Source organism: Bidens hawaiensis, unplaced genomic scaffold (assembly GCF_021521415.1).
Source record: "Bidens hawaiensis isolate Kalapana, Puna unplaced genomic scaffold, B.hawaiensis_p1.1 tig00028865_1, whole genome shotgun sequence".
In the NCBI taxonomy this organism is placed as follows: Eukaryota; Viridiplantae; Streptophyta; class Magnoliopsida; order Asterales; family Asteraceae; genus Bidens; species Bidens hawaiensis.
The window spans coordinates 228,524-245,353 of NW_027494746.1; the positions used below are offsets into that span (position 1 = coordinate 228,524).

The 16,830-nt window shown below is 36.8% G+C and overlaps 2 protein-coding genes across 3 annotated transcripts; both read left to right on the plus strand.

Moving 5' to 3' along the window:
- Positions 1–6,138, plus strand: LOC143577867 (translation initiation factor IF-2, chloroplastic-like). Its single transcript, XM_077061592.1, has 12 exons — positions 1–1,630; positions 1,718–1,750; positions 1,840–1,953; positions 2,650–2,799; positions 2,889–2,993; positions 3,086–3,148; positions 3,544–3,699; positions 3,828–3,893; positions 4,039–4,275; positions 4,352–4,627; positions 4,798–4,986; positions 5,655–6,138. The coding sequence occupies exons 1-12, from the start codon at positions 215–217 to the stop codon at positions 5,814–5,816; spliced, it is 2,967 nt and encodes a 988-aa protein (XP_076917707.1). The 5' UTR covers positions 1–214; the 3' UTR covers positions 5,817–6,138.
- A 4,103-nt stretch (positions 6,139–10,241) lies between these two features.
- Positions 10,242–16,656, plus strand: LOC143577872 (putative small nuclear ribonucleoprotein F). Of its 2 annotated transcripts, XM_077061598.1 has the most exons (5): positions 10,242–10,326; positions 14,860–14,985; positions 15,271–15,335; positions 16,310–16,388; positions 16,493–16,656. In XM_077061598.1, exons 1-4 carry the CDS (start codon positions 10,321–10,323, stop codon positions 16,377–16,379), a joined length of 267 nt encoding a protein of 88 aa, XP_076917713.1. In that variant the 5' UTR covers positions 10,242–10,320; the 3' UTR covers positions 16,380–16,388; positions 16,493–16,656. The 2 variants fall into 2 exon arrangements, with proteins under 2 accessions (XP_076917713.1, XP_076917712.1); XM_077061597.1 differs by lacking the exon at positions 16,493–16,656 and having other exon boundaries at positions 16,310–16,471.
- The last annotated feature ends 174 nt before the right edge of the window (positions 16,657–16,830 follow it).

The window sequence follows — 16,830 nt, forward strand, 5'->3', positions numbered from 1 at the left end:
AGGTAAAAACTTTATCTTTAACTACTACCAAATTATTATTATTATTATTATCATCTTGTTTTTAAATTCTTGGTATTTCATTCTTTAGGTTATCAGTTAACCCATTTGTGTAACTTGAGGCTGAAGTTGTGGTGAATTAAGTTATTGCACACCAGGTGTTTGATAAAATGCCTCAGTGAGCAAGAAACTAATCATAGACTGAAATTTACTAGTTATGGCTTCTTTTGCTTCTTTAGTAAGTTTGGGTCAAACAGAAGGTACCCGGTTATCGATTAGACGAGTTTATATCCCGAGTAGTGGTTCCTGTGGTTTTCATAGTCTTTTGGTTGGGAAAAGATGGCGGTATGTTTCGGTTTGTAAATATTCGGTGGCGACTAATTTTATAGCTGATCAAGGGACTAGTAATAGTTCGGTGTCGCTTAATGCTGCTGGTAAAAGTGGTAATGAGGATGATTCTGATTTGTTGCTTAAGCCGGCTAGACGGCCTGTTTTGAAGCCACCGGAAAGTAAGGTGGAACCGTTGAAGGTGGGGGAACAAGAAGAGAGGAAGAAGGTTATTGAGTCGTTGGATGATATGTTGGAGAAAGCTGAGAAGTTGGAAGCAAAGAAGAATACGGTAATCCCAAATAAACAGCCGTCATCGGCATCGTCGTCAACAAACACGAACAATGGGAATCGGGCTAATTCAGCGGTTAGTGGGAAAGCTAAAACGCTTAAAAGCGTTTGGCGAAAAGGGAACCCGATTGCGACTGTTGAAAAGGTTGTGAAAGAAGGTACGAAGATTGAGAATGTGCCAAATGAGAAGTCAAAGTTGGAGGTGACCGAGAATGTGGAGAGTCAACCGGTTGGTCAACTAAGGCCACCTCAGCCACCGCAAAGAGTTCAGCCACAACTACAGTCAAAACCATCTGCAACTCCACCTGTAAAAAGAGGACCGATCTTGAAAGATTTAGGGGCTGCACCAAAGCCTGCGGTTACTGATGAAACTGATTCTGGTTTAAAACCGAAAGAGAAAAGCGGGCCAATCTTGATTGACAAATTTGCATCCAAAAGACCAGCGGTTGATCCCTTGGTAGCTCAAGCGGTTTTGGCGCCACCTAAGCCAGGAAAGGCACCGGCTCCCGGGAAATTTAAGGAAGATTTCAGAAAGAAAAGTGGTGCAGCGGCCCGTAGGCGAAAAGTCAAAGATGATGAGATTCATGATGATGAGACATCAGAGTTAAACGTTGCGATCCCGGGTGCGAAAAAGGGAAGAAAGTGGAGTAAAGCGAGTAGGAAAGCGGTTAGAATGCGGTTAGCCCGTGAGGCTGAGCCCGTTAAGGTTGAGCTCATGGAAGTTGATGAAGAGGGTATGTTAATTGATGAGTTGGCGTATAATTTGGCGACTAGTGAAGGTGAGATTCTTGGTCTTCTTTATGCAAAGGGTATTAAGCCTGATGGGGTGCAAAAGTTGGATAAAGAAATGGTGAAGATGGTTTGTAGGGAGTATGATGTGGAAGTTATTGACGTGGGTCCCGCTAAAATAGAGGAAATGGCGAAAAAGAAAGAAATTTTAGATGAAGATGATCTTGATAATTTACAAGATCGCCCCCCTGTTCTTACTATTATGGGCCATGTTGATCATGGAAAAGTAAGGTTTTTTTTTTAAAGTTAGTGATTAAAGTTTGCTCAAAGATTAGTTTTGCTAATAATTTTTTTTGGTATTTGTATCTTACAGACAACACTTTTGGATTATATCAGGAAAAGCAAGGTTGGCATTCTCAATGATTAAAAGTTATTTCTTGATGTAGTTTAAAGTTAATTTTTTTACTAGATAATGAAAAACATGACATTTGACAGGTGGCAGCTTCTGAAGCTGGTGGGATCACGCAAGGAATTGGCGCGTATAAGGTCGAAGTGCCGATTGATGGTACAATGCGACCATGCGTTTTTCTTGACACCCCTGGACATGAGGTAATTCTATAAGATTCTTATGGATTTATGCCAAAGGTCAAAAGATAAAATTTTTGGATACGGGTCAGGTGGGCTGACCCATAGACTTTTTCTGTGTCCAGTTTATTAATCGATAAGATAAACCAAACTGAACGTTTAATGAACCGTTTGGCGGGGAGTTCGTTATGTAAACGAACATGAACAAAAGTTTTTTTTACCTAAATGAACAAACATGAACACGTGTCCCGTTCTCTCATTTATGCCCCTTAACGTTCGTTTGCATTCATTCATTTAAATTCGTTTACGTTCGTTTTTTTGCATTCATTTATGTTCATTACTTTTATACTTTATGTTTGTTTAAGTTTGTTCCTTAATATATTCATTTAAATATTTTAGACCCATTACACTTTAGTCTAGTTTTAATAACCTTTTAGGCTAAACACATTGTTCTCCACATTACTTTTAACTGCTTTCGCTCGGTTATGTTTGTTCATCAATGTTCAGTTATGCTTGTTCATTCACATTTGTGAACCATTCGTTTATATTGTTAACGAACATAAACATATACACTCAGTTTCTTAACTGACGACCACGAACAAGCAAACCCCATTAGTCTAGTTCTTTGTGTTCGATCATTTGTTTGGTTAATACACGAACATGCTCTGTTCGATTCATTTACAAGTCTACCAATTAGAGACTAAAAACAATATTTTGCAGGCTTTTGGTGCAATGAGAGCACGTGGAGCTAGAGTTACAGATATTGCAATTATTGTAGTGGCTGCAGATGATGGGATACGTCCTCAAACGACTGAGGCCATAGCCCATGCCAGATCAGCTGGTGTGCCAATAATAGTTGCTATTAATAAGGTATAATAAATGTAATCAAATTCTCGTTTCCAGTTTTGGTTACATATTTTACTAATTTTTACATATTATTACTTTTTATATATTTGTAGATAGATAAGGAGGGAGCAGCAGATAGAGTAATGCAAGTTATGCAGGAGCTTTCTTCAAACGGTTGTCAACCGGAAGATTGGGGTGGTGATGTACCTATGGTTCAGGTACAGGACAAAATACCTTATTTTTTATTATAATATTAATATCTTTTACATGATTCGTATCGTTGCCAATAAAAATAAACTTTTTGTTACAGATCAGTGCTCTTACTGGCTTGAATGTTGATGATTTGTTAGAAACCACCATGCTTGTTGCTGAGGTAAACTTACCTACCTTGTATGTGTGTGTGCGTACGCACGTGTGTGGGTACATAGCTGTCCAGAAATACATACTGTCCAAACTCCAAACTTTCTAATCGTTTTGAATATATTATAAATAAAATGATTCAGAAGGCTTTATGCATTAAAACTACACTTTGGGTGACTGTCAACCCATTTTGCCCGCTTCCTTCTAGCGGGTCGAATTTATTCAAGGCAGGTACTGAATCTTGATTCTTGAGCAATGTACAGCTTTAATTATATTAGGTACAATCCGTACAAATCAATGATGCGGTATGCTCAAGTTTTAGTAAAGGAATTTAAGTTTAATTTTATTTAATATCATTTAACAATTATTTTGAGATTTAATTGTGTGCTCTTTTTTTTTTCTTATTAGCTGCAAGACTTGAAGGCGAATCCTGATAGAAACGCGAAGGGTACCGTAATTGAAGCGGGCCTTGATAAGGCAAAAGGACCCGTAGCTACTTTTATTGTGCAAAATGGTACACTTAAAAAAGGAGATGTAGTTGTCTGTGGTGAAGCCTTTGGAAAGGTTGGTAAAAAGCATTATATAATTAACCAAGATTAATACTTTATGAACCTTGAATGTAAAAGATTTGTACTTTGATTAGATTCGTCTTATCTGATGGCTTAAAAAGTTTATTTATTCAACATTTTCAGGTCCGAGCTTTATTTGATGATGCTGGAAAACGAGTTGATAAAGCTGGACCATCAATACCAGTACAGGTAAAATTCAACCCAATTCCGTTTGACCCGCTTCAACTCAAACACGTTTGACCTGCTGGAAAACGAAGTGTTCTGATCCGAATCCGTTCGACCTTTCTAAAAGATCTGTTTTAGGTTTAATCCTATTGACAACTTGACATTGCAGGTGATCGGACTAAACAACGTTCCAATTGCTGGTGATGAATTTGAGGTGGTCGACTCACTTGACATTGCACGAGAGAGGGCAGAGGAACGTGCGATATCATTACGAGACGAGCGTATACTAGCCAAAGCTGGAGACGGTAGAATTACGCTTTCGTCCTTTGCTTCTGCTGTCACAACGGGCAAGAATTCTGGCTTAGATTTACACCAACTCAACATTATTATGAAAGTCGACCTTCAGGTATACACACAAAGTTATCTTTTATACGTAATTATGCGTTAAACACCACATCTAAAACTATCTTAATCATGACTAGGGATCAATTGAAGCTGTGAAACAAGCTTTACAGAAGCTCCCACAAGATAATGTCACTTTGAAGTTTATTTTACAAGCAACTGGTGATATCAGCACTAGTGATGTTGACCTGGCGGTTGCGAGTAAAGCTGTTATTTTCGGGTTTAATGTGAAAGCACCTGGTTCTGTTAAAACCTATGCTGATAATAAGGGCGTTGAAATACGGATTTATAAAGTTATTTATGATCTCCTAGACGATGTGCGGGCCGTGATGGAGGGACTACTAGACCCTGTTGAGGTTAGATTAATATCAACCCTTTTGATTCTTTTGACTCGTTTAGATTCAAATTTATCCTTTTGACTCGTTTACCCTTATAGGTTTATCATGGGTCTATATATTATGGTGGGTTCATTTTGTAGTTTGAAATTAAAAAAAGGAAAATGAAAAAATATCTTGGTATTATGCAGGATCAAGTGCCAATCGGTTCTGCAGAAGTTCGGGCGGTGTTTAGCAGCGGAAGTGGACGGATTGCTGGATGCATGGTGACCGAGGGAAAAGTAACTAAAGATTGTGGAGTTAGGGTTTTGAGGAAAGGAAAGAAGGTTTTTGTAGGCGTTCTTGATTCTTTGAGACGGATCAAGGAAGATGTGAAAGAGGTATGCTAAGTTCAACATTTTCTTACATCCACGGGTCAGGTCACACGGGTTTGACCAGTGCGGACCGACCCACAAACACTTTATACTCATCTTTTTGAGTTTTTTAAGTAAAACTTCACCTAACAGTAACCAAGTTTCCCAAGCGTTTCACTAAAGTCAGTATTTTTGTCCCTGTAAAGTTCCTCAACTTTCATTAGGTGTCATAATATTATTTAATTTTTATTATAAATGTTAAATCTATTTTTTTTTTACAAACAAGTGTAGCAAATGAAACATATGTTAATCTCCATTTCTTTTATTAACTTGAAGTAGGACGCACGAGCGAATTAAAAAAATCATTAAATAATAACAACCAAGTTTCATGATTGTTAAATTATAGTCAAATTGGGAAAAAAAATAATAATCAATAAATAGTAACCTAGTTTCATATATGTTTCATTTGTTTTGACTAAATAATTAATTTTTTTTCAACATTAAAAAAAAGGATTGAAACAAATATTTTTTTTTTCAACATTTAAAAAAAATAAATAGGATTGAGTCACCTAATGAAAGTTGAGTGTAAAGTTACTCCTTTATGAAACTAAATTATTAATAATTTTACACTTTTTTCTTAAAAAAAGGAATTTGTGAGGTTTATAAGTAATTAATATCTTTCTTTCGTTGAACAGGTTAACGCGGGACTAGAATGTGGAATTGGTGTTGATGACTTTGATGAATGGGAGGAAGGTGATGTAATCGAAACGTTTAATACTATTCAAAAAAGACGAACACTTGAAGAAGCATCGAGTACAATGACAGCCGCGTTTAAAGAAGCTGGAATCGCGATATAATATAAAAAAGAAAACACAAAACACATATTCCACTGTTCATCCTTAGATTATTTGTTGTGACTGAAGTCCCAATACAAGATACTCAACAACCGAACATTAGTCATATGATCAACTCGTCTTCTATCATACTTGTATGCTACTACATTGTACATAGAAATAGAATCTGAGCTTGTAAAGAGGGACAAAACCAATGTTTCACAGTCTAAAAGCTCGAGTTTGGAAGTTGTAACAGGAGAGAGGTTGTAGGGAACAAGATTTCTATATTTGTGGGTCAAATGTTTTGATCATATTGTATTGTTCTTTTTTTTCACTTGGATGAATGTTAAAAACATTATTCTTTGCCGGTGAATACATTCGTGGTTATCGTATATATTTTAATAGTCATCGTATTATGATCTGATTTCGGTTTTATACTTCTTTAATCGCATTACCACGTTGAGCAGCCGCGTTATCAGTCACGTTACAACCAACATTAGATTGTTTTCATACCGCTTTTGTCAACTGGAACTAGTGTGAGATGATCTTTTGTTATAATACACGAATCTTGTGTATATGATTATTGCATTCGCGTATCACAAAATTGTACTTTTGAGACACGAGTAAAAACCGATACGCAAACTTGCAGTCGTGTATCTCATGGCCATTTTCGTGTGATTGTTCTCACATGATTATCGAGATATAACAAACTCGTAAACTTAATATTACAATGACAATACATTTAACATAATCCATACATTAATTATTGATAAGATAATTCTAAAACAATGTATACATACACAGATTTGAGTTTTGACCAACTTGTCAAACCTGATACTAATCATGTCATTTGATTAGTTAGTTAATATTCGACTCGGGGTGGTGTGCTAACTATGGTTAGTTAGATTCTTACAGCTTCTTCCACCTGAAAACAACAGGTAAAATTTAATTTAACTTTTTCATCAGTTAAAAGCCAAAAAATGTAATATCAGCAAAGTGTACCAATGGGCTATTGATGATCCCCATTGTCTGTAAATTGAACCGCTTTCTTTAGCCGGATTTCTCATATTAGTAACATATATAAGAGATTCCGATAGCCGGTTTAGTAGATTAATTAGAGCAATCACTTCATGTCTTTGTAACTGCAGCTGTAATAAAAAAAACAAAATAAATTAATAACCATATAGATGTTTTGACTCAAACGGGTCAATTTGGGTTATGTTTTTACATGCCAAGAGCAGAATATAAAGCCTAAAGAAGATAACTCAAAACCGCGTAAATCATTTTATTCAAAAAAATGTAACTTTTTTTCAAAAAGTGTTACGAGTTAATCTGGCCCATACCACCATAATCATATTAACCACACACCGCTGACATGTCATACGGGCTGTATGACAGGCGGAAATTGGTCATATGGGCCGTTTGACATGGGAAAACTGGTCATACGAGTGTACGTTTAGTAGCACATTATAATACTAACATGTGGGTCAGGGTTTCCCTTGTCATCAACAGAGAAGAGAATTTGTAATGAAGTTCCAAGCCCAAGAACTTGAAGCTTTCCCCAAAGCCGACACTTTTCACACCCGACACAGTCCATAAGTGCACTGCCACATGCAAAAGTTTAAGTTACAAACATGATCATGATAATAATAGAAAAAACCGCATCCTAAATATTTAAACTTTGTACTATATGTGTCAGTTTTTGGTACGACCGGTATTCTTATTCGTGCCAAAAACGTCAACCCTGACCCGCAGACACTTAAAATTGCGTAACCCAAGCACGACCCGTGTAACCCATTTATCTAATTGTGTCAAACGGGTTGGCATGTAGTAAATAAGACCTTGTAATATCGAAAGAAAGCGGGTTTAACAACTAACAAGCTCATGTAACAAGGGATGTAGAATTGCTGCATTAATTTCATTGATGCTCTCGTAATCGGAACAGCATTCCTCAATTATGCCTGTATCACAAGTATCCTACTCAACAAAATAAAAAATGAAAACAAGCCAAATTAGTATTGTTAACTGGATTGAAGGCGTGGAAGGTTTTGGACCGGCCTATTAACTGGATTGTACTTGTAATCTCTCATCAAGAGAGTAGAGAGCATAAAGCAATTAATAATTCCTGGTTGCAGCTAAGCCTATAAACGAACTGAACGTTCAATGAACTGTTCGACGGGAAGTTCGTTTATTTAACAAACGAACGAACATGAGCAAAAGTTTCTGCTCATTTAATTAAACGAGCGAAAATGAACATGGATTTCGTCCGTTCGTTTATGTTCATTAACGTTTGTTTATTTAATGTTTATTATTTACGTTTGTTTACGTCCGTTCGTGTAACCCATTGACTATGTAATTTTATCATTTTTCAAACTAATCAAATATGCAATACGTTAACCCAATAAGAAAAACATTAATCCTAGCAACATATTTCAAAATCGCAGCCGTAGGTCTCCGATCACCTTCATTAGATGTATTTGTTAGCCATTGACATTATTGAATACTTAATGTGTTAGGTTTGTTCGTTTATTCATTTATGTTCATTTATGTCTGTGTTCGTTTATGTGCGTGAACAGTTCATTTAATTTTTTAATGAACAAACATAAACAGACACGGACATGCTCATTTCCTTAACGAACGAACACAAACAAGAAAATCCGTCCGTTTAGCTTTTCGTGTTCATGATCGTGTTTAGTTACAGTTAAATGAACAAACATGAACATGCCTCTGTTCATGTTCATTCGGCTTATTTACAAGTCCAGTTGCAGCCAGTGGACACAGGTCAGCTTAGACCAAACCACATAAATCCTTGTCTAGTGTTCGTTCATTTCCGCATTTTGATAGTGTGTGTTTTGCTATACCCAAAATCCTAACATAGTAACAGATTCTTGTAACTTGTTATCTAAACCCTAACCATAAGTAAATTGCACTGTGTTCTTAGTTCTACATATGGCAATTGCAGGATTCACATGATTAAAATTTAAAACATAAACCGACGGAATCGAATCATACCTTGGAACAAATGTAAGTAGTGAATAATTGAAAGAGTGCCTCCATGGATTAAGGTATACACCAACTATAACTACCATCACAGATATCATAACAAATCCACACTGCTTCTTCCATTTATTATTATTATTGCTGTTATTGTTCTTCATTTTTAATAAACCTCCAGCATCAGCAATTAATTATATAAACCTATGGAATTAAGTGATTCTAAATTTGTATATGCTTGCCCTTGTTTTCTACCGAACAATCTTGCATAACCGATGGTAGGGGCCCTACACTAATAGCAAAATAGTCAGGTTGCTGTGAAAGACGCGTTTGGTGGCCAAACATGTCGTAAAAAATGAGAGGAGACCAAATAGTCATCAAAGACGTGTTTATGAAAATTCTTATTATGAGAATAAATATATATAATCTTTTTCTATTAGTAGGACAATTTTATAAATTTTCTCTACTATAAAAGTTTAGCAAATGTGAGGTTATAAATTATGAACGTATTGATATATATGATTTGATTTCAAACCTTTGATTAGTTTACTAAGTAATATATTGAGGTGTTTAATCATGTTTTTAATTGTAAAAACAAAATTTGAATCTCTCTTTTAGATGGGCTTCAATTAGCCAATCATCATTAACTCAACTGACATGACAGAGAATATGAAAATTTTAGGCGGGAGACTAAAATGTCTTAAGTTTGAATCCGATCTCAACTGTGTTTTATCATAATGGAACTTTGAGCGGCCGATTTTCCTCGAAAAAAGAGATGACGGGCTTGAGCTACACATCGTTGTATGTGATCGCGGACGTATGGTCGCATGTTACCATTTTATTATCCCGGGTAACCGACCTTTTATTTGTTGGTTGTTAAAAATAGGGCTGCAAACGAGCCGAGCTCAACTAGGCTCTAGCTCGACTCGTTTAACTTACAAAGAGCTCGGCTTGTTTAGATCTCTATTTCTAAAGCTCGTAAGTAGTTTTTGAAGCTCGAGCTCGGTTACACGGTTAGGGCTCGACTTGTTTACTATTTCCTAATTTCTTTTTATATGTTTATATTTATATATACTTGTTTTCCATTGTAATTTCATGTATGTCATAATGTATATTATTTAGTTATTTTTTTATAATATTACATAGACTAATTATTAATTATTAAATGTGCATAAATACATATAATAATATTATCTTATTGATAGGCTTGTTTGGATTCACGAGCTCAGGCTTAGGTTCATTTAAACTTGGCTCGATTGAACCTTTTCACGAGCCAATCTCAAGTAGCTCGGCTCGTTTGCATCCGTAGCAAAAATAAAAGTAAAAAATGGGGTTGAATAAGGTTTAGAAGAACAATAGGGGGTGGTAATGTAATAAAAAAAGATAACCCAAGGATAATAATAACAATAATATAAATACACCCACCATAATAATAATAATAATAATAATAATAATAATAAGTTGGATCTTTCTGTCTTCTTCTGTTAACGGCGGCGCATATTTGTCAAAACCCTAAACCTTCTTCTCTACGAATATGGCCGTAAGTCTATCGATCCTTAAGCCTTTTAATTTCAGTAATTGTTTATGTATCCTTTATGATGTCAATCGTTACATTGTTAGTCGAATTTAGGATATCGAATCGTGTATTCACTGTTCAAGTAGCTAGTGTTAGGATTAAACGCACACACGAAACTGAACACGACACGAAAGCAATAAACGAACGCGAGGATTTAACGTGGTTCGGTCTAAACTGACCTACGTCCACGGGTGGCAACTAGGTATTTTTTTTATATAGAGACTGAACTAGGGTTAGTAAATTATTATGCAAGAAATCTAAACCGGGCCGGGCTTGGGCCCGACCGCCCACACCCGTCTCCTCTTTTGACTTCTTATAATAAACCGGGCCAACAAGGCCTACGAACCCAACAATCTCCCACTCTGAGGCCTTGAGTACTCTCGTCTGCACTCCTGATTATACTTCTGTAATCTGAACATTAAACTTCTTCTAGTTGCCACCGCCTTCTCATCAATTAACCTGAAGGCCCGTTGAAGCTCCCCGGAGCTCCCACACGTCAGTCATGGCTGAAACTGCCCCTGACCCGTTCTCTGTCCCTACCGGCTCCCACTGTAACGAACTACCGGATCCTGAGATAACCTGAGAACAAACACTCTCCATATTCAGCAAGTAATTCATTGGAGAGACTTTTACAGCTGGAATACTGGTTTTCTTAATCCACTGTCGACCTGGAACTGTAACTGAAACACGACCTGTGCTCCCACTGTCACGATGTCCCCCAACTGATTTAACCTTCCTAGCTCGTTCATCCTGAATCTTCACTTTGGCTCTGGGTTTGTTACTTGCAAAACGAACCTTCTTCTGCCCACGAGATTCTGTGAACCGGATTTTGTCTTTCACCAAAACTGGATCCACTCCTTTCGGTGACATATCGACCATATACAACGAACCCATTTTCTTGCCACGAGCAACCACGAGATTCCCTTTGACTACTTTCCACTGCCCATTCCCGAACTTAACATCGTGCCCTTGGTCATCCAACTGCCCAACTGAAATCAAACGTTTCTTCAAACTTGGAATAACCCTCACGTCTTTCAAAGTCCAAGAAGTACCGGCTGAAGTTATCAAATCAACGTCTCCCATACCCGTAACCTCTAAAATATCATCATTCGCTAGTCGAACCTTTCCAAAATCCCCAAATTTAAGATTCTTCATCGTTTCACTACAGTGAGTGGCATGAAACGATGCACCAGAATCCATCACCCAAGCATCAACGCTACTCTCAACACTACAAACCAAAGCCTCATCACTACTGACCCCGTCATCTGTGTCGTCTTCTGTAACGTTCACCTCTTTCTTACCATTCGGACACTGATTCCTGAAGTGTCCTTTCTCTTTACAACCCCAACATTCAATATCCTTACGAGTCTTAGACTGACTCCTCTTCCTGCTCCCACTGCCTCGCGTTTTTCCCCTACCTCTACCTTCTGTGACTAGCATATTGCCTGATGATTCACCTGAACTTCTGCGTCTTGAATCTTCTCCCAGAATCAGATCTCGAATCCCATCGAAAGTAATATTTGTAGACGAACTACAAACTGCAGTCACTGTTTGCGACCAACTGTCGGGCAAAGAGGATAATAACAAGAGGCCTTGAACTTCATCATCAAACTTAATGTCAACTGACACTAAGCGGGACAAGATCGAATTAAGATTATTGATATGAGTTGTAACTGACCCACCCTCTTTCATTCGAGTTGTCACTAGCTCTCTGATAAGATAGACCTTATTCGCTGCCGAAGGCTTCTCATACATGTTGGATAGTGCGTCCATCATACCACGGGCTGTGGTTTCTTTCATGACGTTAAACGCCACATCTTCCGACAACGACAATGTAATACAAGCCCTAGCTTTCTTGTCTAACTTCTTCCAATCTGCTTCTGACAACTTTTCTGGTTTTTCATCCTCGAACACTACATCCAAGTCTTTCTGACAAAGTAGTGCCTCAATCTGCATCTTCCACCAACCGAACTTCTGTCCGTCAAACTTCTGTATCGAAACCTTTCCGTCTTCTGCCATAACAATGACTAAAACGAAAAACTGGATAAAAAAACAGAGACAGACACAGCAACACGAGCCTGAACTTAACGATTGTTCTACTGAACTCTGTTAAACAATCAACCTATTTAACGTGCAGCGGAATAACGAACTGTAAATCAGAAACCGAAACTTTAAACTGAAACGATAAACCTGACAAACGCGGTTGGCACTGGTTCTAAGTTTCTTTAAATTTCTTCTGACTTGAAACTGTTCTTCAACGAAAATAGGATCTTGATTCGCTGTTATTGACTCGTACTTTGCAAAGTAGGATCTCGACTCGCAAAACTTCTGCCTTCTTTTCAACCTTCCGGTCGATCGCTGGATACGTCGGCTAGCTGCCAACACCGAAAACCTAGATCGACAACCTGAATCTGACCTGTGGCAACTGGTGGCAGCGAAACCCTAGCAGCAGTTAGCGGTAACGCGGCGGAACCCTAGCCCCGATCACTGGTGCAGCGGCGACACGCGGAACTGGTTCACCGTGTTCTTCGTGTGATCCGAACCTAAGCTCTAGATACCACTTGTTAGGATTAAACGCACACACGAAACTGAACACGACACGAAAGCAATAAACGAACACGAGGATTTAACGTGGTTCGGTCTAAACTGACCTACGTCCACGGGTGGCAACTAGGTATTTTTTTTATATAGAGACTGAACTAGGGTTAGTAAATTATTATGCAAGAAATCTAAACCGGGCCGGGCTTGGGCCCGACCGCCCACACCCGTCTCCTCTTTTGACTTCTTATAATAAACCGGGCCAACAAGGCCTACGAACCCAACAGCTAGAATTAAGTTTAACCGTTTGTGATATGTGATTTTACGTACACTCAATCTCATGAATTGATATTCTAGGGTTTTGTTAATGGAATATATAAATTAGGGGTGTAAATGAGCCGGGCTCGAATTGACTTACGAGAGCTTGAGCTTGAGTTTGGCTTGTTTCGAGCTTATTTTCTGAAGTTATTTTGTTATTAATTAGTTTATATGCGTTGTTAAGATTTTTTTATATTTTGAGAAAAATCTTAAACAAGCCTAAGCTCGACTCGAGCTCGTGTAGTGCTTTAACCAAGTCGAAGCTTGGCTCTAGCTCGACTGTGCAGTGTGAAGTTAATATGCATAAGTTCAAAAGAGTTAAAATTTAGAAATACACGAGGCTTGTTAAGGCTCAACGAGCCTCCCAAACAAGGATCGAGCTTGGGCTTGATAACTGAAAGAGGTTTGTTTGAGCCTCAACCTCAGATTGAGATTGAATTAGCTCAACTTGTTTCAAGGTTTTTATTAATTCGAGCTTGAGTAGTTGCGAGCGGCTTGGTTCATTTGCACCACTAATGTAAATGGAAGAATCAAGGTTTAAACAAGCGGAAACGAACCTTGAGGCGTTTTCCTGCGGCTTCAGTTTATAGCTGTTAAGATATTCAACTCAAAACACTAATAAAGAAGGTACTTACCAATAACATTTGTGAAAACATTCACACCTTTTTGAACAGTGAGTGCTTACAACTGGTTAGCAGCTTTTGTTCCTTAGGGCTGCTGGTCTTTCTCAATGCGTTTTCAAATGCAAGCAAATCTTGAGGGTCAATGCAAGGAAGCGAAAGCAAAATTTTTAAATATTTAAATAACTATTTTTTAAAAGTCGTGGAATTTTATATTTTAAGTTTTTTTTTTTAAATTTTAAAAATGGGAATTGGTGATTTATTAACTTGTTTGGGTGCTGGATCTTGCTTACAGAAGCTAACAAATATTTCACAGAAGTGCTGCTGTATCCTTGTTTTTTTAAAAGAAACCTACAATAAGTCACAACTAACAATTATTCAAACTTAAAAGCATATAGTACAAGAATAATATAGGTTGCTGAATGTTTGGTCAAAAAGTGTTTTTAAGTTAACCACGTACGCTTCACCCAGACAAAAAACTACTGACTTTGACTCGAACCCATATTGACTCGTTACCCAACCTGCCCGTTTTGCAACTTCTACAACTACAAGTGGCCTTGATAACTTGTAAATAGGGGGTGGATGTAAATGAGTCAAGCCGTTCTAAGCTACTTGAGGATGGCTCGCTAAAAGCTCAAATCGAGTCGAAATTAAATAAGCATGAGCCGGAAAATAAGTTTGAGCCCGAGCTGCTTGCAAGCCTAAATGAGCCCCTATTATTTGTATAAATTTCATTTTATAATAAAAAATGTATTATAAAATATGAAGAATAATACTATTGTGATTTAGGTTTCATCACTAGCATTGGATGAACACCACAATAGTGTTATTTTCCGCTGAATTTGGGCATGTTTTTTAAAATTTGTTTTTTTGATTGTTGTGCAAGTTACTGATGTTTTACTTTAGTGTATGGTTAGGGGTTGACCTTTTGTGATGGTAGTGTTTATGTTTGAAGTTGAAGATTTGTCATGTTGCTAACTTGCTATCCAAAACTGGAAACTAAATTTTTGAAGCATTGCAGACGGTACCGGTTAACCCTAAACCTTTCTTGAACAACTTGACTGGGAAGTCTGTGATTGTGAAGCTCAAGTGGGGAATGGTGTACAAAGGCTTTCTTGTCTCTGTTGACTCATACATGAACTTGCAGGTATACTACTGACTTTCTGAGTATGGCTTTGTTTTTAGCGGTTGAGTTTTGTAAGCCTACCTATTTTGTTGCTTGTTGCATCTCCTTTTTTTTTTAAAGAAATTTATAGTTTTCAGATACGTAACAAACATTTTAAAAGTTCATAGCTTTCTTTGTCATAAACTTGTACTATTTGCAATTACATATACAACCCAAAAACACACTACTTTTCAAATTTTAAAGTTTTGAAATTCTTAAAAGGATATAATATATGCTTCTAATATTAGCTTTTGTTTTATTGTTCAGTTGTCAAACTCTGAAGAATACATTGATGGCCAGTTTACTGGAAATCTTGGAGAGATTCTGATCAGGTGTGTTTTTTTTATAGCTTATAAAATCATAACTTCTCTTTCTTATTTTAAGTATTAAGTTCTATTCAAATATTTTGTTTTTATGCCATTCTTGAGTTTTGTTGAGCTGATAATAGTTATGGTAGTTGTATACTTCGGTGAATTTCTTTAGTAAAGCATGATTCTGAGCATCTTTGATCAAGAAATACATGACATATTGATTACCAGCTGCCTAAAGAGTGGATTTGTTAGGTTATTGTGTATCTTCTTATGTTTCTGATGTACATCTCACACGAGTTAAGATATGGGGCAAAGTGGGGTTTAGTAATGGGTTGAGGTAGGTAGTTTGCACGCTGATAAAAAATGAACAGAATCGGGTTGATCTGTCAACAGTTTTATTAGTTTCTGAAAGTTTAAGTCATTAAATGTGATTTTATAAGCTATATTGTTAAAATGATATTTAATTTGTTTGTACAAGTTCTAAAAGGTTGGCAACACTTGAAATTTTGAATTCACTTTTTGTGACTTTTTAAGTATTAACACGTTTGACGTGCTGGGCCGGTTACTTTTTTAGACAAGTTACAAAATTCTGAGCTATGTGGCTTGTTAGAGATACTTGTAAATTTTTAATTTCTTACTCAAGCCGTCAATTATGTACATCATTGTATTCAAGAGAAATTTAATCATACTGAAATGGTCTACCTGCTTTATAATGCTTATTGGCAGAACCGTGTTCTTAATGTTTGTAGTGTATACGCGATACACAACTTTTTTTGTTCCTACTTTTTTTTGTTTTTTTGTTTTTGTTTTGGTGGCTGCAAATGAGCGGGCTGGGTAACGGGTCAAAACGAGTAGGTTTTATGCGGGCCAACTTTGTTTTTTTCAAAATTATTAGTTTTTTAAGTTTAGTGTTGATACATTTATACTAAACTTTTACAGTTTCAGTTATAATTGAAATTTCTGGCTAAAGGTTGATATTTGTGTTGGATATGCAGATGCAACAATGTTCTCTATCTCCGAGGTGCGCCAGAGGATGAAGAAATTGAGGACGCAGATCGTGACTAGCGCAAATGCAGTTAGATTTATCTGTTTTAATTTCAACATTCTATGTTCTTGTATGTAGATGTTAGATCCAAAACGACACTCAATTTAGCAAGCTTGAAGAACCGTTTGGTGCAAGTTCAATTTGATGGATGTGCATTATCTCTGAGTTGTGTTAGTATGAATGTATCAGACAATGTTAAATGTTGGTTTCTTTTTCTTGACAATGTTAAATGTTGGTTTCTTTTTCTTGACTAAAAACTTGAAATTTATTGGTTGATATGGTCATAGTGATGAGAAATTGGGGTGTTACTTTCTGAATGTTGGGTTTGATATTAGTCATATTACCTTCAACCGGTAACCCCTTTATTTTTAATTCTAAATCTAAAAACTGAAATTCTAATTTTTTTTTGTTCTTTTGGTGTTGGTTCTGACTTTCGAGTGGTCTTTGCTTGCTTAAATGTTCAAAGAAAAC